We start from the raw sequence: 22,829 nt of genomic DNA, 5'->3' as shown, positions 1-22,829 counted from the left end.
TCGGCCCATGGGTTTTCCTGCCAGGTTTCTGTGTGTCTCGTTTTCCGGATCACACGTGAAGGCCCCCAGGCTTTAGACCCTGCAAAGGTGCAGTCTTTTTAGATGGACGGGTGCTTTCGGCTGACACTGCCTTTCAGAATTCCGCTGAGGTCTTCCCACTGGCCAGTCCCGGTGGGACTGCACCGTGGCAGGGAGTGGGCTATGGAGGTGCGGACTCAGGCAGAAAAGCGCAGCTGCCCAATGGTGACTCCAAGCAGAATTTCAAGGGGACTGGCTGAGGCCCCCACCCTGCGCATCTCTCCGCACTCCTGCGCCGTGTAGGACAAGTTAGGGAAGGAGTGGGCACGCGTGGGTGTGTGAGCACATGTGCAAGTGATTGCATGAATGCGTGTGTGAACACCAGCATGAATCTCTGCACAAGTGTGTGTGCAAAAGTGTGTGTATGGCCCTGTGCACGTTTGTGGAAGTGTGGACCCCTGTGTGGTCCTGCGTAAGGACATGAGTAAGTGTTACTTGTGGAAGTGTGGCTGTGGCCATGCACACAAGTGTGGGCGAGTGTGCACACAAGTGTGTACAGAAGCATACATGCAAGCAGATGTGTGAATGCCCTCGTGTACGTGTGCACAAATGGCGCATGAGCTATGCGCGACTACCGATGCCTCTGAGCGTGCGTGGGTGCGTGCGTGTGCCGTGCGGTGAATGGGAACACAAGTGCACACGTATGTGAGTGTGCACAGAGGGGAGAGTGCCCCGGGCAGGTGCATGTGAGCACAGACGGGTGTGGATGGGTGTGTCATGTGTGGCATGCACACGTGTGAAGGTGTGTGCTTTGGGTGGCAGTGTTGCTGTGTGCACAGGTGTGTGTCTGGGTGGGCACCAGGGAGTGCCGGGTAGTGAGGAGATGACGGAGAGCTGTGGAGGGGATTGGGAAGGGCACGGTCTGCTTTCCACACTCGACGACATCCTCTGCGCCAAGGAAACTTGGCCGAGAAACAGACTTCTTTAATCGTTGAACAAGGAAGTGGAGAGCATCCGCTGTGGCTCACAGCCCGCTCCAGACGAACGGCGGCTGGAGGCTCGTCAGGGGCTGTCAGGCCCCACTCCTGCCAGAGACACGCAGGGCTGCCTCGGAAGAAAGACCACCTGTCCCGTCCACTGCGGGCAGGCTGGGAACAAACACGTCTTCACAAGGAGACAAACCCAAACAGTGAAAATGACAAGCCGTTTGTCCCTCAGTGTGCAATTTTGAAACAACATAACTGCAACACACTTCTTCTAACAAAGCCTGGCCTCGTGGCTTTCTGGCCTGCGGTCTGAGCATGGGGAGACGCTGTGCGGGGCCACCTCACTTCCTGGCTGTGTGTTCTCCGTGGGAAAAACACCAGACGGGGAAGCCCAGGCTCACACGTGAGCCGCAAGCTTCTTCCTCTCTTCAAACTGCTTGTCCACTGCCAGAGACAGGGCCTGGAGGAACCCCTCGATGGTGACGGTGGGGGCCTGGAAGGGTACATGGTCATCACTGGAGGGGCCGCCTCACCTTCAGTGGGGCCACCTGGCATCCACACCCCTGCTGCCACCCACAGTGCAGACAGCCCAGAAGAGGGCTGCAGCTCACAGGCTGAGCAGTGAGCACACACCACACACGTCTAGGGCAGATGAGCCCAGCTCTTTACTGCAGAAAAGGCGTACAAGGTGGCTATGTGACCCCCATGTCCTGCAGATTAGAAACGGCTCACGTGTGTAGCCACCCACACACTGAGCAGGATGAGAAGCTGCAGGAGCAGACCCCGGAGTCCTTTCCAACGGGCCCACCCTGTGTCTGGGGCTTAGAACCAGAGAATCACCATGGCCCGGTGCCCTGAGCTGTCACCTCCCTGCATCAAAAGGCAACCATCATGGTCCATGGCCATTGTCACCTCTGTGCTGAGCACTGTGTCCAGCACAGAGGCTGCTACTGACCAGACAGAGCCTGGGTCATTTCTGATTTGAAAGGAACCATTCCAAGATGGGCGTTTTCTCTTCTCAGATGTAAGTGCATCTGCTCTGCCGGGCACCCAGGGTCCTCACCGCACCAGCTGCTGGGGACCATGCAGGGGAGGGGGTGAGTGCTCCAGGCGGAAGAATGCCCCTCTTCTGCATGGGTGGGTGCCCCAGGTGGAAGGGGAGGGGTGAGTGCCCCGGGCAGAAGAGTCTGCAGCAGGCGCGGCACCCAGTGGGTGAGGGCATGGCTCCAGGTCGCTGCTCTATGTCAGCTGAGCCACACTCAAAGAGCACAAGCCTCTGACGAGGCCAGCGACAGCCCTGAGCTCAGCACACCAGAGGCAGACGTGCATGTGTGTCTGTGCGTGTGAGCAGAGGCACGTGGCACAGCTGCCTCCTCCCAAAGGCCTCAAGACAGCCCCACTGGTTGGGTGTCAAGGTCAGCTCCTCCTCCTGCCCTAGGACCCTGTGGTTTAGAAACTGAGATAAAGTAAGGCTGATACCCCAGGGCTTATAAGTGGAATCCCCAGTGAGGCTGAGACCTATGGACGGGCGGGTGCTGGGGACAGCAGTGCAGACTCACCCGGATGTACAGCGCATGAGCCAGAAAGGGGAGTTTTCTCAGGACCCGGCCGCTTAGGCCTTCGCTCTTCCTGTAGAAAGAAAACCCAGTTCAGAGACAGTAATTCACATGATCACATGTTTCAGGAGGAATCTTCCCTGTTGGCTGAGGCATCCATGGGAACACAGGCCTAAGTGCCCTCGGGTACACCCCGGGCCTCACAGGGCACTTCTTGCCCCTCGCTGTCTCCCTAGCCTTGTCCTCTGAATACCCCTTTGCCCCACAGCCTCTTGTGTGGGGCTGGTCTCTCCCTGTCCTCAGCTCCTGCTCCCCGCAGTGCCCTCGCTGCTCTCAAGCACACCCGAGGCGCACCCCAGGGCCAGCGTCCTCGCGCTCAGGAAACGCATCCACTGCCTGGGAGCTCCAGGTGTGAGGCATAACACAGTGGGCACGTGGTCAGTAGGCACAGATTCCCCAAATAACGGGCGGGTTTACATCTTCAATGTTTGTAGAAGCCTCTGAACTGTTCTTTGTTCCCATCTTAACTGATTTAAATCTCTCCAACAGATAATCCAAATCCTTAAAAAATACTGCATTCTTCATGTTATCCCTCATTTAAAACCTTCCACACTCTTGCCAGCTTCAAAATAAAATTCAAACTCTGGCCAGAAACCTGAGGCTCTGCCCACTCCACCCTCGTCCCTCCAGCCCCTCCCCAGCCTCCTCACGGCAACCCGCTAGGCCACCTGCACACACCGCTCCAGCAGCCTTCCCGATGTCTCGCCAGCTGGAACCAAAGTCTATCCTTCAAGGCACTGGTTCCTTTTCCTACCTTCCCTTCCACCCGCCCTGGATCCCCAAAGCCATTTCCTTTCCATTGTCTCTGCGAGTCCTCGGAAGTGCCGTCAGCCATAGGGCCGCAGGCCTCCAGCACGTGAGCCGCAGGCCTCCCTGCTCACTACATCTCCTTTAGAAGGAGGTGGCTGTGCTGCGTGTTTCTATACACAAACACACACACTCACACGGGTACACACACACAAGCGCACACACACTCACACGTGTACACATACACAAGCGCGCACACACACTCACGTGTACACATACACAAGCGCACACACTCACACGTGTACACATACACAAGCGCACACACACGCTCACACGTGTACACATACACAAGCGCACACACGCTCACACGTATACACACACAAGCGCACACACACGTGTACACATACACAAGCGCACACACTCACACTCACACTCGTACACATACACAAGCGCACACACGCTCACACGTGTACACATACACAAGCACACACACGCTCACACGTATACACATACACAAGCGCACACACACATGTGTATACATACACAAGCGCACACACTCACACGTGTACACATACACAAGCGCACACACACTCACACGTGTACACATACACAAGCGCACACACGCTCACACGTATACACATACACAAGTGCACACACACACTCACACGTGTACACATACACAAGCACACACACTCACACGGGTACACATACACAAGCGCGCGCACACACACACGTACATGCACGTTCACCCCTGTTCTGTGTTGAGAGTTCACACCCAGGACCCTCCCTGGTCTCCTCAAAGGAAACAGTGAGTCCCTAGTTAATACAGCAAATGGATTCTTCTTGATTACAAACATGAGGTCAATTCGCACCTTGAAATTTCACTCAGCAGAAGGCTCAGTTTTGACACGTTGTTCTCGATGAAGCCGATCATCTCCAGCTCTCGGAGCGTCAGCAGCTGCTGGCGAGGGTATATGATCTGACACTGGGGAGAAAGGCAAAGGCGGTCAGCGGAGTCCAGGCACCGTCGGCAGGAGGGTCAGCATTTGTAAACCACGTCACGGCCCACAGAAATCGCGACGGTGACGGCTCAAACTGCACGGCGGCACCGGGAAACAAGCTCACTCTCTCACGCCTCAGCGTACACGCCCTGCTTTTTCAAACGAAGAATACAAATAATGGAACATGCGTCAGAAACCAGCAGCGACCTAGTCTCTTTGGTGTTTTGGGTCAAAAATTCTCCTCCCTGTGTGTCAGGAAGAGGAGGGACCTGGAGGCACCCAGTCAGCCCGTTATCTCACCTCAGAGAGACGCCAAAACCCACAGTGAGCAGAGCTGGTAGCTGGAGCCAGGACTTCAGCTGGCTTCCAAAGCAGGGTGCTAGCTGGTCTGTTTGAAAGGCGAGGCTTGCTTGGCAGTGCGACAGTGTCTAATGACCGAGGAGCTGGGTACCAGAAGCCCGCTTCACAGATCGGTTGTTTGGATGTCCTGCTAAGTAGCCTTGCCGACTGTCAGGTGGGCACACTGCCTGTGACTGCACTCTAAGATGAACCGTTCCGACGCAGGAACCAAGAGAAGGAAGCAAATAGCATTCTCTGCACATTTTGGAGGTTTGTTGAGGGTTATGAGCAAAATTAAGACACACTGTTTGTGCTTGGGGTGTTCGGACCTCCCCGACACTCCCTCAGGGTCCCTGCTGACCCTGTTTCCCTGCAGCCTCTTCAGGCCCGTCCTGCTCTGCCCCTCCAGTGACGCTCGCCACACAGTGGGCACACGGGGGAAAGGCACAGACCAGAGGCGTCAAAGAGTGGCGTCCCACTTACATGCCAACGGTTTCGAAACCAGTTCAGTATCCACCATGACATCTGCATGTCTTCATTTCACATAAACTGCCTGAAATAAGAAACTACCCCTGTCCCTGGGCACAGTGGCTCACGCCTATAACTTCAGCACTTTCGAAGGCTGAGGCGGGCGGATCACTTGAGGTGAGGAGTTTGAGACCAGCCAGGCCAACACGGCAAAACCCTGTCTCTACTAAAAATACAAAATTAACCGGGTGTGGTAGTGTGTGCCTATAATCCCAGCTACTCACAAAGCTGAGGCAGGAGAACTGCTTGAACCCGGGAGGCGGAGGTTGCAGTGAGCCGAGATCGCACCACTGCTTTCCAGCTCTAGGCGACAGAGCAAGACTGTCTCAAAACAAAAACAAAACGAAACAAAACTACCTCTGTCCTGCGCTGTCCCAGGAAAAGTCAATTCCTTTTAGCTAAAACTTTACACACCCCCTAGATTCACAGCACAAGTGTATAAATGTCACACTGCGGGCCGGAGCCCACACTGAAGGTGCGTGAGGACCTCCCACACAGGACGTCCTCGCCAGATCTGCCATCACGTGGGGCTCCTGGGCAGCAAACTGCTATAGGCTCAGTCTTCAGATCACTGGCCTCTCCAGCCAAAGCTCCACAGAGGGCCGCGTCCTTTCTCCTACCCCACAGAAAACCATGCCTGGGCAGTGCTGACCCGCGCAGGCCCAGTGGGCCCGTGGCCGAGACCAGCTCTCCCGACCCTAACCCGAGCAGCCTGTGCCGCCCTGGTGGAGGCCCCTGCTCTGTGGCACCAGCGGGTGACAACAACCGTGTTCAACTCGGCGCTGTTTAAACCCCAGTCACTGGTTTGCTTGGTCACTGCCCGACTCCGCTCAACGAATGGTCCAGGGATGCCCCTGCAGGAGGATTTGTCAGGGACAGGCCTGTTCCCACGGGTGCTAGCACAGCAGAAACGTGAGCACGGGGCAGGTCCCCGCTAGCCTGACACTCACTCACTCACCACGCGCCACTGTGCTCATGGCCACCCTGTTAGTGCCTAGTCACGGGGCAGGTCCGTGATAGCCCGACTCACTCACTCACCACGCGCCACTGTGCTCATGGCCACCATGTTCGTGCCTGTTGTCACAACAGATGACTCAAGAACATGAGGTCACGTGGACCCTGACCTCCGATCGGGTGACGGCCCCATGACCACAACTGCCAGTCCGCACTACGTCCATGATGCTTCCTGTTTCATATGGGGATCCAGGCCAAGAGGCCAGGCACTGGAAAAGCCTGGGGTAAGCTGAGGACTAGGATTTGCGCAGTGGGGTGACCACAGTCAGTCACTAACATCCCCCACATCGACTGGAACCTCAAATAATGAACAATGATGACTGTACTGTGCCAAAAGAACAACAAGATTGAGTCGGTGGCCCTGGTTTCAACTGTCAGCTCAACCGGCCACATACAAAACTAGTCTTTCGTTTTAAGATGGGAGTCAACCTTGTGTGGGCCTAACCAAATCATTCTTCATTGAAGAAGCCGGACAAAGTCCATCTCGGCCTCTTCACCTCTAGTTATTTTCCCCCATTAAGAACGTAGCTGTAGCGTGTGGCTGCGGCAGGATGACCCCAGGCACGTGCAGGAACGCATTGCTGATAAGATACCGAGTCGAAGGGCACCGGCAGCCCCTGGGAACGCAGATGCTCAGTACCCAGAGCCCCAGATCTGTGTGTGTGTGTCTTTTGTGACAGCTCAAGCCCCTGCACCTGGCACTGTTTACTTCTTATGTACTAGCACATCTTTTAACTTCTTGCTTGCTCTGCTTCTGTGAAAAACTGCTTCAGCCCGGTTGCCCCTCACCTTTTTCAAACTAGGGTATAAAAAGCCACCTAACTCTTTCTCGGGGGCGAGAGAATCTTGAGCATTAGCCGTCTCTCGGTCGTCGGCAGTAAAAGGACCTGATTCAACCTCAGAGTGCGGCGTGTTCCTCTGCTCGCTCAGCGATAACAAATGCGAACGTTGAAATCCTCCATATTGGAACGAGCTTATTTTAAGTCATGTCAATTAATGAAGAACACATAAGAAATCACTTATCAGGAGAAAAAAAAATAAAGGTACCTTCATCAGTTCTTCTAAACAAGAGAGGTAGATTTTGAAGATGGCCGCCGCAGAGGGCAGCCCGATGTACTGCTTGATGTCAGCCCTGTCCACGAAGGCCACGTCGATCTTCTCGGTGATGTTTGAGGTGGTCAGAATCACCACGTTGGAATGCCTATTTGGCCGAGAAGCAAGGACCACAGTCAGCATGGCCGTCGGTGACCCGATTCTATCCTGTCCACCGGGCGAGGGGGTCGGCAGGGCGATGGCTCGCAGGCTGCTGACAGGAAGGAGAGGGGCTGTGTGCCGACGCAGGCCAAACAGACCCCACCTGGCCTTTGCTTGAGCTGCTCCTCAAGCCCCACTTGGCTCATTCCCTCACTGCCTTCAACCTTGGCCAAGATCTCACTTTTGCACCACGTCCCTGACTGTGCCACCTACTGTACGCCCTGGTGCCCACCACCACCTGGGCACGGCCGCTCATCATCCCTGGACACACCGTGGAGCTGGATCACTTACCACATCCATGGTCTGCTCTCCCCTCTAGGTCTAAACTCCAGAGAGAGAGCCCCTGTTGTCTGGTGTGTTGATGGATGTCCCCCAAGGGCTCAGCATGAGCCAGCACAGAGTGGGCACACGGTGCCCTGGGGAGCTCGCCGTACAGGCCTGGTGGGGCTTGGCTGCATGCGTGGCAGCGCCACCTCCTGGGCATGTGGTAGAGCAGGGTGCTCAGTGACGGGAGAGCCTGGGGAAGGCCAGCTTTATCTAGACCCTGGCCAAGTGAGGGCAGGCCCTGTGCCTGTGAGCAGGGGTGAGCAAAGCAAAGGCAGGGCAGGGAGCACATGGGTCCCCGGCAGAAGAAACAAGGTACAGAGGTCGGCTGAGCTCACAGCTGCTCAGTCCAGCACCAGGAGAGTGGGGCTGCAGGAAGGGCCAGAGGGAGACCTAGGCCTGGAGATCACCACCCAGGGGCTGACACTCCACAGAGATGCAGGCATGGCCAGGGTTGCTGGGGGACAGGCAGAGTCCTCTAGAGAGGGGCCAGAAGCAGGAACACGAGGGAATGAGGTAGAGAGGCAAGAGTGTCTCCTTGCTTTCCTTGCTTCTTCCTGAGCCACATGCCCTTGTGACTGCTGAGAAGGAGGGGTCATGGTGACCTCCATCCTCTGGCTGGAGCAGGGGTGCACAGCGAGGGCACTGGTGTAATGTGGAATCCCAGGAAGCGAGGGATTTGGGGCCCTGTGAGCAGTGTGGGAGTGTGCCTGGCGCCTCGGGCATCAAAGCCGTGATGTCTGGTCACAGGTGAATGTGCAGGTCTGGGATCCCCCCCACAGAACCCTGAGCGACGCTGGAGGAAAGGGGTACATGCCAGGAGCATGCGCATGCCAGGACAGGAGGCCACAGACAGGCTGTGTAGACCCCTCGCTGTGGAGAGATGCCAGCACAGCATAAACTGAGAAGGAGGCCAGGAGAGGAGGACACAGACAGGCCGTGTAGACCCCTCGCTGTGGAGAGATGCCAGAACAGCATAAACTGAGAAGGAGGCCAGGAGAGGAGGACACAGACAGGCCGTGTAGACCCCTCACCACGGAGAGATGCCAGCACAGCGTAAACTGAGAAGGAGGCCAGGAGAGGAGGACACAGACAGGCCGTGTAGACCCCTCACCGCGGAGAGATGCCAGCACAGCGTAAACTGAGAAGGAGGCCAGGACAGGAGGCCACAGACAGGCCGTGTAGACCCCTCACCACGGAGAGATGCCAGCACAGCGTAAACTGAGGAGGCCAGGAGAGTGGAAGCCGGGAGGGAGGCACAGAGAGATTCGGGGAAGGGGTCGTCGGGGCGTCAGCACTGTGCCAAGTCCCAGGAAGAGAAAAGTGAGTACTCATGTGAATGGGAGGCTGCGGGGCTGTGGCAGGGGAAGGAGCCAGATCACTGCAGACTGAAGGACAAGCCAGGAGGGAAGGAAGTGGACGCAAGGAGAAGGAAGCAAGGGGCAGGCGAGCCCTCCAGGACCTGCACTCTCCTGCAGCTGACCCCAAACGAGCACTTCTCAGGAAGCCGGAGACGCTCCCTGTGGTGAGACGGGGTGAAGGCCTGAACAAAATATTCCTCTGCACAGTTCAGTTTGTCGTCACCCCACACTCAACAATCCAGCTTCTGAGAATGCCCTGGACTCCCCGGGCACCCTGAGGGCAGAAAGAGCACTTGAGAGAAGGAACCCGAGTCCTGGCTGAGTGCCAAAAGGGACAGACAGGCTCTGGCAGGCCCATCGCTTCCTCGGGAGTTGTGCCGGCGGCCGTCCCGCCCCAGGCTTGATCGACGTGGGCTACGCTGACAAGAGGCCCTGGCCCTGCGAGGCTGCACTGCGGAGATGTGGACATCCGCCCACGAAGCTCTCTGTCCTGGGCCGGCAGGGCGAGCAGGGCACAGCTGTGATCACCCACAGGCAGCACTGCCTGGTGCTGACACTAAGGCTGGCACCAGCAGTCCCTCCTTTCACGCTTTTCTGTGCTACGTAAAATTCTCACCATGCCCGAGTTTTCTTTCACATTTTTAACAAACTAAAAACCATTTCTTTACAAAGCATTTATGATAATCTGCCTCCAAGGTGGAAAAGGAGCCGATATGCGATGCCAAGTGCACTTTTAGGTAAAGAACTGGGCACGAAGACCTACGGCTGGGCACTTTTCACGCGTTTCTTTGGAACAAACTTCTCTGTCATGTCACAGGGAAAATCGCTGTGTGTCCTGGTTACCTTTTAATCTGATCAATCTGGGTCAAGACGGCATTGACCACGCGGATGGCATCTGACGGCTCAGTGCCCGCCCTGCAAGCGTTTCGGGCGGCTGTGAGACTCTCCACCTGTGGGGATGCAGCAAGGGGGTCAAAAAGGACAGGGCCTGGCACCTGTGAACAAGTGAATGAGTGGGTTTCCCACGCCTAGCCTGTGGATGCTGGGGAAAGGCACCCAGCACGGGGAGGGCTGGAGGGCGGCCCGGCCGTGTGAGGCGAAGGCCAGGAGCATCAGGAGCAGGCTGTGTCCCCGCAACAGCAATCGGCGATTCTGTCATGAACTTCCTTGTCTGGAAATGCCTACCTCATCAATCAGCACAAACACCAGAGCGTCTTTATCATCAATCAAATCCTGAATCTTCTGAAACATCTTGGTTACCAGCTTCCCGCTCTGGAACCGAAACACCCTTTTAGAGTCAATGGGCAGAGACCACCCATGGACCCTGACATGGCCTGCTGTCCCAGTTGTCCCCACAAGACCACTGTCTCCTGACGGCCCCTCAGAAAGCTCCCTAGGTCAGAGAAGCCAGGGTGGCATGGGCAGCATGGGAGGAGGTCTGCCTCCCCCTCTCCCCTCTGCTTTGAATGCCAGGGTGCTGACACCTGAGGGTGGCATGGGAGGAGGTCTGCTTAACACTCCCCTGCTCTAAGTTGAATGCCAGGGTACTGAGCCCTGCACTCACACCTGACCTGCCTGGGGTGGCACAGTGAGGGCAGCCTGGACCTCTGCTCACCTGTCTGTCCTCTCTGATGAGGAAAGAGACAGACAACAGATGTAAGCAGGCTGGGGTGCTCTCCTCACAGTGAGCCACATCCCACCTCACTTCAACTCACCAGAGGGACATGTGGACGCCAGGTGACTTGGGCACAGCTCCTCAGAGGTAAGGGTCACCTGTGACGTCACGCTGTCTGACCCCCTCAGCTCACAGACAGCGCTGGGGTGCATGAGCACCAAGGGTGTGCATGGCAGGGCTGTAGTCCCCGAGAGTGCAGGGACCTCCTGAGAGTCCGTTGAATGCCCTGTCCCACCCAGTCAGACGTTTGGGGAGGACCAAGCAAGGGTCCCCAAGCCCCAGCTCCAGAACCTTCTCTGATCACAGTCAGCCCCCATCCTCACCCTCCTATCCCACCCAGTTCTCTGCTGAAGCTTCTGGAGGAGGAGTTGCCTAACACACAAGACATTTTTTTAGCTACACAGTTGATAATCTAGACACCTACAATTAATATATAATACTTACTTCTGAAAACCACTTAGAAAAGAGGCTGTGGCTGTTTATTTCAATTAATTGGCCATACTGGTACCTGAGATATAAAAAAGGAGTTGAGAAAATGACTCATCAGTCCTATGGCATCCTCCGTGGCAGCCACTCGTGTGTTGTGAATGCAACATCTCGAGTGCCCAGTATCTGGGGAATTAGAATTACTGACGAAGAACTGAGGAATCTAGCCTTCTGTGTACTGAATAATTATGAAACAGTCTAACAAGATTCAATCAATAGTTTTAGACTGTACCAGTTAAGTTACTTGAGTTAAAGAATAAAAACTCTCCCATTTTAAATCCATTTACAAATTATATCTCTATGTTTAAAAAGTATTACCAGTACTTATAAAATATGCAAAACAAAACAAAATAGAAGCATCGAGGGCTTTCGGCAGGAGCTGAGCACTTTCCCTCCTTCCACAGAACCCTGAAGAGCATGATAATTTGCTTTCCGGCACAGACCCGAGAGCTCAGGAACGTGCAGGTGGCCTAAAGTTAACCTCAGCACACACAGACTGACTGGAACCCAGAACACTCCTCTATCCCTTCACAAGACTACAGACAGATGTGGACGCCCTCAGCTGCTGACTACATCACCAGAGAAGGCTGAGGCCAGAGAGAAGCTGACTCCCAGGTCCTCTTTTCAGTTTCTTCCAGGTCAGAAGTCCACAAAAGAAAAATAACTACTTTCAGAAAGCATCACTAGCATTCCGCGTAAAAAAGAGACCATTTACTCATACTGTTCATAAAACAGGGGAGGGATACAGAAAATCTAACAAAATAAAGACTGAGTTGAATATTAAACAAAATTAATTATAAAACCTTTTGGCTCTTTAACAGAGTGAGGGACAAAAGCTTGCTAAGGCTTCCTTTTGCCATTTCTAAGCCATAAAACCAATGCCTATTTCCAGATCTCTGTACTGGAAAAAGTTATATTCCTTAAAATCACATTTTCCTTCTCTTGGGTTTCCATCTCTGCCCCTAAAGATCTTTTCTGGTTGTTCTTTTCTGATCCCGTCACCCAGGCTGAATGCACTCCTAACACCCAGGCTCACCACGGCCTGGACCTCCTGGGCTAAGGTGATCCTCTTGCCTCAGCCTCACAAGCAGCTGGGACCACAGGCGTGTGCTACCAAGCCCAGCTAATTTTTTGTAGGGACAGAGTTTCTCCATGTTGAACAGACTGGTCTCAACCTCCTGGTTTCAAGTGATCTACCTGCCTCAGCCTCCCAAAGTGCTGGGATTGCAGGCATAAGCCACCATGCCAGGATGCTCCCGGAGATCCTGAAAACACACATGTATTTCAAAACGTGAAAACAAAGCGCAACCTACTAAACATAACCTAAGGGGTCAAAACAAAGAACTTCCCTAGGCAGAAACATTTACAGGACATTTCTGAAGACTAAAATGTATGTATATGAAATTAAACCTCACAGGATTTCCTCTAGTCATACTGGAGTAACAGGAAGCAGATTTACCATCTAACCTTAAACAATGAGAAAACCTGGCAAAATGAATGAAACCGTCTGTAGCAGTGAGGGCTGGGCCTCCTGAGTTGGGACTCCTGGCTTTCTGCTGGGAGGGAGCCCAAGTGGAGCACAGCTACTTGCTGAGCCGGGGAGACAGAGACTGGAGTTCAGGGAGTCTGAGATGACTGAAGGCTGCAGAACAGAATTCCAGAGGGGAAGCAAAGATGAAGAAAGCCCTCAGAGAGAATGTCCGGGAACCCTCGGGATGTCCCTGGTGTCTTGGATGAATACTCAGGTGTGTGTGAGCAGGGGACAGTCCATGCAGCTGTGTAAAGGGCGCCTGTGGATCTGTGAGCTCACACAGGCTGGGAGGAGTGCACACTCCAACCACCAGGGTGCAGAGTGCTCACGGATCCTTCAGCGCACTCAGTGGAGACCCCAGAGGACCACAGTTTAGTATTATGACTAAACCTAAGCCCCTCCTGATCAAAGCTTAAAAAAAAAACAAACCTCAAAGGATCACACCTAATCACAAGTAATGGAAATGCCTAACAGAACAAAACCCAACACTCACTAAAGGAAGACAAAATCCAAACACTTCAAATCACAACGTTCAGCATCTAATCAAACACCACTTAACATGCCAATGAAGCAAAACCATGTGACCCATAAGCAGCAGAAAAACCAGTCAAAGGAAACAGACTCAGAAACGACAATCACGATGGAACTAGCAGACAGAACATTAAAACAGCTGTAAGTTGTTCAAGATTTTAACAAGAACATAACGAAAGAAAAATATAAAAAGAACCAAATCAAACATTTGGAGCAAAAAAATACACTACCGGAAACAAAAACTTCACTGACTGCAATTAAAAGCAGATTTGATGATATAGAAAATCAGTCAACTTGAAAATACAGCGATAGAACCTTTCCAACAAAACACAGGTATTTCTAAAAAGCTGAAAAAAAATAAAAGAACACGTGAATGGCCTGTGGAACATCAAGCAGTTTAACATGAAAATAGATGGGTTCTCAGATAAAGGGGAGGGGCAAGGAAATTCGGTGAGGAAACAATGACCAAATAGTTTCCAAATGTGACGAAAACCATGAGCCAAACTCCAGAGGAAAAAACAAATCCATAATTAGAGACTTAACATTCTTCTCTCAGCAACGGATAAAACAAGCGAAAAGAAAACCAGCAAAGCTGCCGGCATCCTGACCTGAAACCGCAGAACACTCCATCCAGCGAGGGGCAGAAAGCAGTCTTCCGAAGCAATTCACCAGCACAGACCACATGCTGGCAATCAGATAAGTCTCAAATCTTAAAAGACTGAAATCATACTCAAAACTACGGTGAATACAGAAGACTCAACTGACTTACACTGAAGGAGAAGAACCTATTATTTGTGTAAAATGATTTAGAAAAATAAAAAGGACCTTCTGTTAGATATCCCATTCCCACTCCTCTCCTCTCACAAATTAGTGAACGTTACCTGCTTGAAAGTCTAACGGTCAATTTCTGGGCTAATGCTTTACACAGGGATGTTTTTCCAGTGCCAGGAGGACCTGTGACAAAGATCCAAGCAAATGTATTTGTAAGTCAGTGCTGCAACAAACTTCACAGAACAATAGCAAGTTGCGTCATCCACAGAATACAAAGAACACAGTTAAAAGCTACTAACATTATTACTACAGTGAAGTCTGCTTAGAAGCTTAAATGCTATAAAGTATTATCAATACACTTGTCTCCCCCTCTTTCTTTCTAATTTGTACTCAACTTCGTATTTCTGGTCCCAGCCTCCATCGCCTCCCCACCCCGGCACTGCTCACAGCTTCGCGGCCTGCAGTCCCACTCAGCGCTGGGAGTGACCACTGCATTTTCTGGCCTAGGTCTTTGCTGACACCTGTCCTTGTCTCCACAGTTTCTCTATGAAATGCACTCATCAAAGCACCTTTCAGAGGTTCAACACACCATTCCTGATCAATGGAGGCGGAGGGGTCCCATCCTCCTCAGGCACTGATGAGAGCGGTTCCTGTCGCCCCCAGAACCACCCCCTCCTACAGACAATTCTCAGTGGGCTCAGAACGCATACTAGAAGGGCGGCAGAGGCCAGAGCTCTTCTTGCATGTCTGCCTGCCGAGCGTCCCCCGGCACGATGCCGCACAGGAGCTGTGGGGTGACCAGCGTGGAAAAGGAAAGCACCGAACAGAAAATGGAGACACGCAACTCTCATTTTCTGCAATCTCCGCTCCCCAGGTTCAAGCGATTCTCCCGCCTCAGCCTCCCGAGTAGCTGGGATTACGGGCGCGCGCCACCACGCCTGGCTGGTCTGGAACTGACCTCAAGTGATCCACCTGCCATGGCCTCCCAAGGTTTTAGGATTACAGGCGTGAACCATGGTGCCTGGTCCTGTGCAAGCATTTTCAAGAATTAAAGAGGAAATACATAACTAGTTCCAAACAGAAACAAGTGACTTCACTAATGAAAACAGCTGGCTGCTTACTCTGATGCTGCTATGAGGACAGTGTGCTGGGGATACCTGCTCTTTAAAAGAACGCTGTTAAGGTCGCGCCATCACGCAATCTTAACTGTGTAAAGAAGCTAAGTATTCTTCGAGCTTCTATTTAATGCTTTGCTACAGTTTGCTTCTCTTGAGTCCGCTCAGCTCCTGCGTCACTGTTCTACCCGGTGACATTGAAAACAAAACAACCAACCATCAACATTTTCTCCTGAGAAGAACCAGACAGGATTGCTTCAAAATATGGCTTTTTCGGTTTACTCCACATAAAGTAAAGCTCTGAGTACTACAAAGAAACAGCAGGCATTGCTGTCCTAAAGAGTTACCATCAGCTGGGGAAACGAGGCAGAATTACCGGAAAAGTTTAATGACACCATCGCCCCCCATCCAAGGTTTCAGTTACCTGCAGTTACCCGCAGTCCAAAAATATTAAGTGGAAAATTCTAAAAATAAACAATTCGTAAGTTTAAAATAACTTCAATGAGCTGTTATAATTATTCCCTTTTTCTACTAGTCAGTACTGTGCCTCTCTTACTGTGCCTGATTCATAAATTAAGCTTTATCACAGGAACGTATGTAAAGGAAAACAGTCTATGTGGGGTTCAGTACTATCCACGTTCCACGCTGGCGGCATCTGAGGTACGTCTTGGAATGTGGCCCCCACAGGACGACTCGATGAAGTGCCAAGTAATAAATGCCCCAAAGGCCAGGCGCGGTGGCTCACAACTGTAATCCCAGCACTTTGGGAGGCTGAGGTGGGTGGATCACCTGAGGTCAGGAGTTCGAGACAAGCCTGGTCAACATGGTGAAACCCCGTCTCTACTAAAAATACAAAACTTAGACGGGTGTGATGGCACATGCCTGTAATCCCAGCTACTTGGGAGGCTGAGACACGAGAGTCGCTGGAACCCAGAAGGAATCCAGGAGGTGGAGGTTGCAGTGAGCCGAGATTGGGCCATTGCACTCAAGCCTGGGCAACAGAGCAAGACGCTGTCTCAAAAAAAATAAAGAAGGAAAGAATAAATGCCCCAAGTGTCAAGAGAGGGACATTCCAGGATAGCTCTGGCTCCTTCAGAAAACAAAGCCCTGTAACTCCTTGCAGAAGGACAAAGGAACAGTGAAGGCTGAATTTGTGTGCCTTATCTCGGTGAGTAAAAGGCCTGCATGCTTTACCATGGAGCAGCACCACCCGGTTCCAGGCGATGAGGTTGCTGTTGACGTTCTTGTCTGAGAACAGTAACGTCGTCATCACATAATCAAGCAGCTGACAGAAGAAAAAGAATAAACTACATAAGTGTACCCACAAGGCAGGGTTTCCAACAAATGTGCCCCCCAGGGCTTAATCCTACACGAGAAGAGGGAGCAAAGGGAGCAAGGCCACCTCCTAAGAGATCATCACCTCCAAACGCTTCATTGCACAGGAGAAGGTGCCTCAAAAAGGTAAAAGGAAAAACACGGTCTGTTGCTATTATAAATATAAGCAGAGAAACAAGATGATCACTTTTATTTAAGTGCCAACATGGACCCTTCCCGACAAAGAGGATGCAGGGGTTGAGACACACTGGCCTTCCTCCGTGTGGACCAGGCCTGCTCACCTTCCCTCCTCCCGTCTCCAGAAGGTTCAGCTCTCTAATTTGCCTTCCCCTTCTCCTTTGCCCTCTTCTCCCGCAGGGCGCTCCCCAGAGGCCAGCTCTACTCTGGAGCAATCCTAGAGGACAGATGTCCAGGACAAGAGCTGCCAGCAGACAGGGGTCCCACAAACCCCTCTGGATCAAGTTGCTCAGGGGTGCTGGAGAGCAAAACAGTAACGGTTCTTCTTCAAATAACAGGGCATTCTGGGAAAAGGCACAGCAACTTACATGGGATTTGACTTCCACGTCGTACACCAAGCTGTCCCAAAGCCCGTGGAATTCAGCTATGACAGAATAAAACAAAGATCTGATTTCAGGAATGCAGGCAATGACACCCACCAGTCAGTCTGCCCTGAGCCTAAGCCTGAGCTTCCCACTGTGCCACACAAGCTAAGACTACAATTGTGATTGCAGGAAAGTGTAAATTCTGCACATTTTTCTGCAAATTTTAATTTTTATTAAAATCAAAGATGCAAAACAAATGCCAGTCACATATAACTTTTGGCAGACAATTGGATGGAACTGTGCTTTATGTCTCGTTATCACACGCAATGGTCTCTTTAACACACTCTAGTTAATTTCCTACCCGTCTTTTGCAATACTGTTGTCATGTGTTTTACGTTTACGTGCATTATAATCCTCACATGTAATGTTTCCATTAAACTATCCATTTTTATTGTGGCACACAACACATCATAAAATTTGTGATCATGACCACTGATAATTGTCTTTTGTGGACCCATGCTTCAACACAAGCTCAGACACTAAATCCACCCGTTTCTCCACACGATGACGGCTCCAGCCTGCTAGAGCCCATCGGCCACGCCCACGGAGAAGCATAAAGAAGACAGGAGGGAGCTGCTCAGCAGGACAGGCCAACGGGGCACGTGAGAAGGGAGGGAGCCGCTCAGCAGGGCAGGCCAACGGGGCACGTGAGAAGGGAGGGAGCCGCTCAGCAGGGCAGGCCAACGGGGCACGTGAGAAGGGAGGGAGCCGCTCAGCAGGGCAGGCCAACGGGGCACGTGAGAAGGGAGGGAGCCGCTCAGCAGGGCAGGCCAACGGGGCACGTGAGAAGGGAGGGAGCCGCTCAGCAGGGCAGGCCAACGGGGCACGTGAGAAGGGAGAGAGCCGCTCAGCAGGGCAGGCCAACGGGGCACGTGAGAAGGGAGGGAGCCGCTCAGCAGGGCAGGCCAACGGGGCACGTGAGAAGGGAGAGAGCTGCTCAGCAGGGCAGGCCAACGGGGCACGTGAGAAGGGAGAGAGCCGCTCAGCAGGGCAGGCCAACGGGGCACGTGAGAAGGGAGGGAGCCGCTCAGCAGGGCAGGCCAACGGGGCACGTGAGAAGGGAGAGAGCCGCTCAGCAGGGCAGGCCAACGGGGCACGTGAGAAGGGAGAGAGCCACTCAGCAGGACAGGCCAACGGGGCACGTGAGAAGAGCACATGGGCACTCTCTGTTGGCCACGACTCTGAGGAACCCACCCAAAGGAACAGTATGGTCCCACACTGGAAATCTCTACTTTCCTCTGTTCTGATCTACTTTCCAGTTCGTAAGAGATAAAACATTCTAAAATCGTACAGAACAAATGACACGGCAGGGAGTACGCAGTCCTCCGACCTCAGCCTACACTACACCTTGCCATCACACCCCACATCTTACCATCACACCCACACCTCAGCATCACACCCACGTCTCACCATCACACCCACACCTCAGCATCACACCCACACCTCAGTATGACACTCACGTCTCAGCATCACACCCACACCTCACCATCACACCCACACCTCAGCATCACACCCACACCTCAGTATGACACTCACGTCTCAGCATCACACCCACACCTCACCATCACACCCACACCTCAGCATCACACCCACACCTCAGCATCACACCCACACCTCAGCATGACACTCACGTCTCAGCATCACACCCATGCCTCACCATGACACCCGTGTCTCACCATCACACCCACACCTCAGCATCACACCCACACCTCAGCATCACACCCACACCTCAGCATCACACCCACACCTCAGCATGACACTCACGTCTCAGCATCACACCCACACCTCAGCATCACACCCACGTCTCAGCATCACACCCACACCTCAGCATCACACCCACACCTCAGCATCACACCCACACCTCAGCATGACACTCACGTCTCAGCATCACACCCACACCTCAGCATCACACCCACGTCTCAGCATCACACCCACACCTCAGCATCACACCCATGTCTCAGCATCACACCCACACCTCAGCATCACACCCACGTCTCAGCATCACACCCACACCTCGGCATCACACCCACACCTCAGCATCACACCCACACCTCAGCATGACACCCACGTCTCAGCATCACGCCCACGTCTCAGCATCACGCCCACGTCTCACCATCACGCCCACGTCTCACCATCACGCCCACGTCTCAGCATCACGCCCACGTCTCAGCATCACGCCCACGTCTCAGCATCACACCGTCTCAGCATCACACCATCTCAGCATCACACCCACGTCTCACCATCACACCCACGTCTCACCATCACACCCACGTCTCAGCATCACACCCATACCTGCAGGCAGAACCCAGTGATTTGCTGCAATTATGTTTTCTGTCTCTTCCTCCAGATTTTCACTGCTGGGGCCATCTTCATTTAGCTGGAAGATGTGAAGTGCAACCTTGCAGGTGCTCAAATCAATAGGCTATAATGAGAGAAAAGCCACATCAATCTACACACATTTAAGATATCTCACTCAATTCTACCCATACAAATTAGATGTTAAGGTCCACAAATAAAAACTGAATGTATAGTATAAGAAAAAGTGGTTTTCAGATTAGACGAGAAGGCTATGAATTTACTTCAGATTGAGAATTAGCTCTTTTAAAAGTGTACACCCATCCCTTGCCTGTTGGGCCCTACACCCACTTCCTGGATAAGGTGCATGCCTAAGTCCAACCTCTGGGATGTCATCGGAGTCTAGAAACACGACCGCAGTTGACTTTCACCACATGGGTTTTCTTTTTGAATTAAGTTATTTTTTGAGACAGGATCTTGCTCTGTCGCCCAAGCTAGAGTGCAGTGACAAGACCACAGCTCACAGCAAGACTACATTCCTGGATTCAAGTGAGTGATCCTCCCACCTTCAGCCTCCTGAGTAGCTGGCACTAGGTGTGTGTGCCCCCACATCGGCTAATTAAAAACTCTTTTTAGAGACGGGGTCTTGCTATGTTCCCCGGGCCAGTCTCCAATTCCTGGCCTCAAGTGATCCTTCCATCTGCCTCCCAGTGTTGGGACTACAGGCACGAGCCACCTCACACACCGGGTTCCTAACTTGTGCCTTTTTGTATTTGTTATAACTCAGAGAAGCGTTTATACCAGTGGAAAGAAATCTATTTCATTCTTCTTCATGGCTATATTGTACATGGTGCAGATGTGTGGAATTCTTACAGTTAGTAACTGATCTCTGGTGGACAGTTAAAATATTTCAAATTGTTGGCTATTATTAGCAACATCTAACAAACAACTGTTCAGAAAGACCCACGGAATTGCAGAATTATCAGCCAAGAAAAATTCCTACAAGTGAATCTGCAGCTGAAGAGGGGACATTACAACTTTCCCCGGGCAGCCCCGGTGCCCTCCAGCTAGCTGTCCATCCGTCCATACCGGTGTGGGAAGCTCCTCCTTCCCTCAGACTGGCTGAACCCACGGAGCGTCAGCTCTCAGTAACCACAAACACGCGCCCCAGCACATGACTGAGGAGGTCCACCTCACGAGCGGAATTTCCTGCACCGCTGTTCTCTACAGGGCAGGGACTGCACACTGAAGTGATACTTCTTCCTCAGGAATACATTTCTGGTCTTCTTATATTGGTGCCAGGACTGCCCCAGTGCATCCACGCCCTCACACAAAGCTCCTCTAACTCCCACACATGAACTCAGATGGTGGGGGAGGTGGCCATGCATGGGATGAGATGAAGACCTGCTCTCTGGAGCCCCCACCCCTCCGATGCCACCTCCTCATCCCTGGAGCCCCCACCCCTCCGATGCCACCTCCTCATCCCTGGAGCCCCCACCCCTCTGATGCCACCTCCTCATCCCTGGAGCCCCCACCCCTCCGATGCCACCTCCTCATCCCTGGAGCCCCCACTCCTCCGATGCCACCTCCTCATCCCTGGAGCCCCCACACCTCTGATGCCACCTCCTCATCCCTGGAGCCCCCACCCCTCCGATGCCACCTCCTCATCCCTGGAGCCCCCACACCTCCGATGCCACCTCCTCATCCCTGGAGCCCCCACACCTCCGATGGCCCTAGCACACACTGAACACTTCATTAACATTTCTTCTCTGAAAGAATGAGACACAATACACAGGCCTCCCAGCCCACTGTCCTACAGTGCTGAATTCTCATTCTTGGTCCCCAGTCTGTCCCCTGCTGTACTGAGAGCACCCTGACATTAGGGCCACCTCCTACTCCCAGCACCTGGCTCCTGACAGATGGTGAGAAGAACTAGTCTAGTCACCCAGACCCACAGATATGTGAACCCATTTCTGACAATAAGCTATGAAAACAGCAAAAGACATTCATGATAGAGCCTTTGTATTCAGCTGTTACTTGGCCCAGCAAATTAGCAACTTACCTGTGAGTCTTTAACCTTGAATTCTGTGTCAACGATAGCCACAGACTGCACATTTCTGGTCAAAAAAGGTTCATCAAACTCAGTCCATGTGTAATCACCAAACACAATATTATGTCTGTTGAGCAGCTTTCTAACACTCAGCTTTATGTCTTCTTTTTTGGCAGTGCTAAAAACAAAAACAAAAACTGAAACACACATAAAAGATCTTAGTTCAAAAACAAGATGCTAAAATGAAGTGTTTTTCAAACACTTAGACAACGTATGAGAAGGTGCGGTAGTTAAGAGGACAGGCTGGAGCCGGCCTCCCTGGCAGCCAGATCGAGGGCCACCCCTCGCCTGTGGGGTCTACCAGCTGTGCCCTGAGGAAGCTGCGCCCAGCTCCCAGTTAGAAAAACGGAACAACAGTAAGAGTTCTTGCCATGCACTGTGAAGAGTCATTAACACATTCAAAGTGTTTAGGACGATATCCGGCACACAGTAAGCACCCAATAAATGTTGGCTTTTGTATTAATGAAATTCACAGCTGTGGAGTCAGCGCCCTGGGTTGGGGTCGGGTCAGTGCGCTGGGATCGGGTCGGGTGTGGCTGGGGTCCAGTGGGGCCGGGTCAGCGCCCTGGGCTGGGGTCGGGTCAGTGCGCTGGGATCGGGTCGGGTGTGGCTGGGGTCCAGTGGGGCCGGGTCAGCGCCCTGGGCTGGGGTCGGGTCAGTGCGCTGGGATCGGGTCGGGGTGTGGCTGGGGTCGCGGCGGGTCGGGGCCCCTGGGTCGGGGCTCGGTGCACGCGCTGGGGTCGCGGCGGGTGGGTGCCCAGAGGGTGGGACTGGCCGGGCCGGCTCACCTGCCGCCGCGCTGATGCACCTCCACGTGGACCGTCGGCGACTCGGCCACACAGGGAAGCGCCTGCTTCAGGTCGCCCACGGCCTCGTCCATGGCGCCCCCGGGAGCAGTGGGGACCCGACGGGAGCGTCGCCGCCGCCACCTCACGCCCTGCGTCGCCGCCACAGCCGCCGCCTCAGCCCGCGGGCCCCACCCGAGCTTCGAATCTGCCGCGCGAGGCGCACCGCCTCCTGACCCGGAAGCGCTCGTGTCCGGCAGGGTCACTTCCTGCCGCGGCCCCGCCCCGCCCTGCTTCCGGCGCGGCCCGGAGGGTTCGGCGGGTTAAACAACCTCCGCGCGGGAGCGCGGGCGGCCAACCGGGGTCAGGGGGCGGCGGCTTCGGCCGCGGTCCGGCCGGGTCCCC

The 22,829-nt window shown here is 53.3% G+C and overlaps 1 protein-coding gene across 1 annotated transcript; it reads right to left on the bottom strand.

The window, feature by feature from the left end:
• Positions 1-981: 981 nt before the first annotated feature.
• Positions 982-22,634, bottom strand: TRIP13 (thyroid hormone receptor interactor 13). The gene is made up of 13 exons (XM_064375843.1): positions 22,428-22,634; positions 21,592-21,757; positions 19,527-19,656; positions 17,178-17,233; positions 16,492-16,582; positions 14,293-14,365; positions 11,308-11,371; positions 10,374-10,460; positions 10,032-10,138; positions 7,297-7,450; positions 4,240-4,352; positions 2,564-2,633; positions 982-1,497 (listed from the first exon to the last, which is right to left on the bottom strand). Exons 1-13 carry the CDS (start codon positions 22,517-22,519, stop codon positions 1,402-1,404), a joined length of 1,299 nt encoding a protein of 432 aa, XP_064231913.1. The 5' UTR covers positions 22,520-22,634; the 3' UTR covers positions 982-1,401.
• Between the last annotated feature and the right edge of the window lie 195 nt (positions 22,635-22,829).

Source organism: Aotus nancymaae, unplaced genomic scaffold (assembly GCF_030222135.1).
Source record: "Aotus nancymaae isolate 86718 unplaced genomic scaffold, 86718_ANA_hifiasm-v0.15.2.pri h1tg000014l, whole genome shotgun sequence".
Classification (NCBI taxonomy): Eukaryota; Metazoa; Chordata; class Mammalia; order Primates; family Aotidae; genus Aotus; species Aotus nancymaae.
The sequence above is the reverse complement of the archived record's forward strand: the minus strand, read 5'-3'. Positions and strand labels throughout refer to the sequence as shown.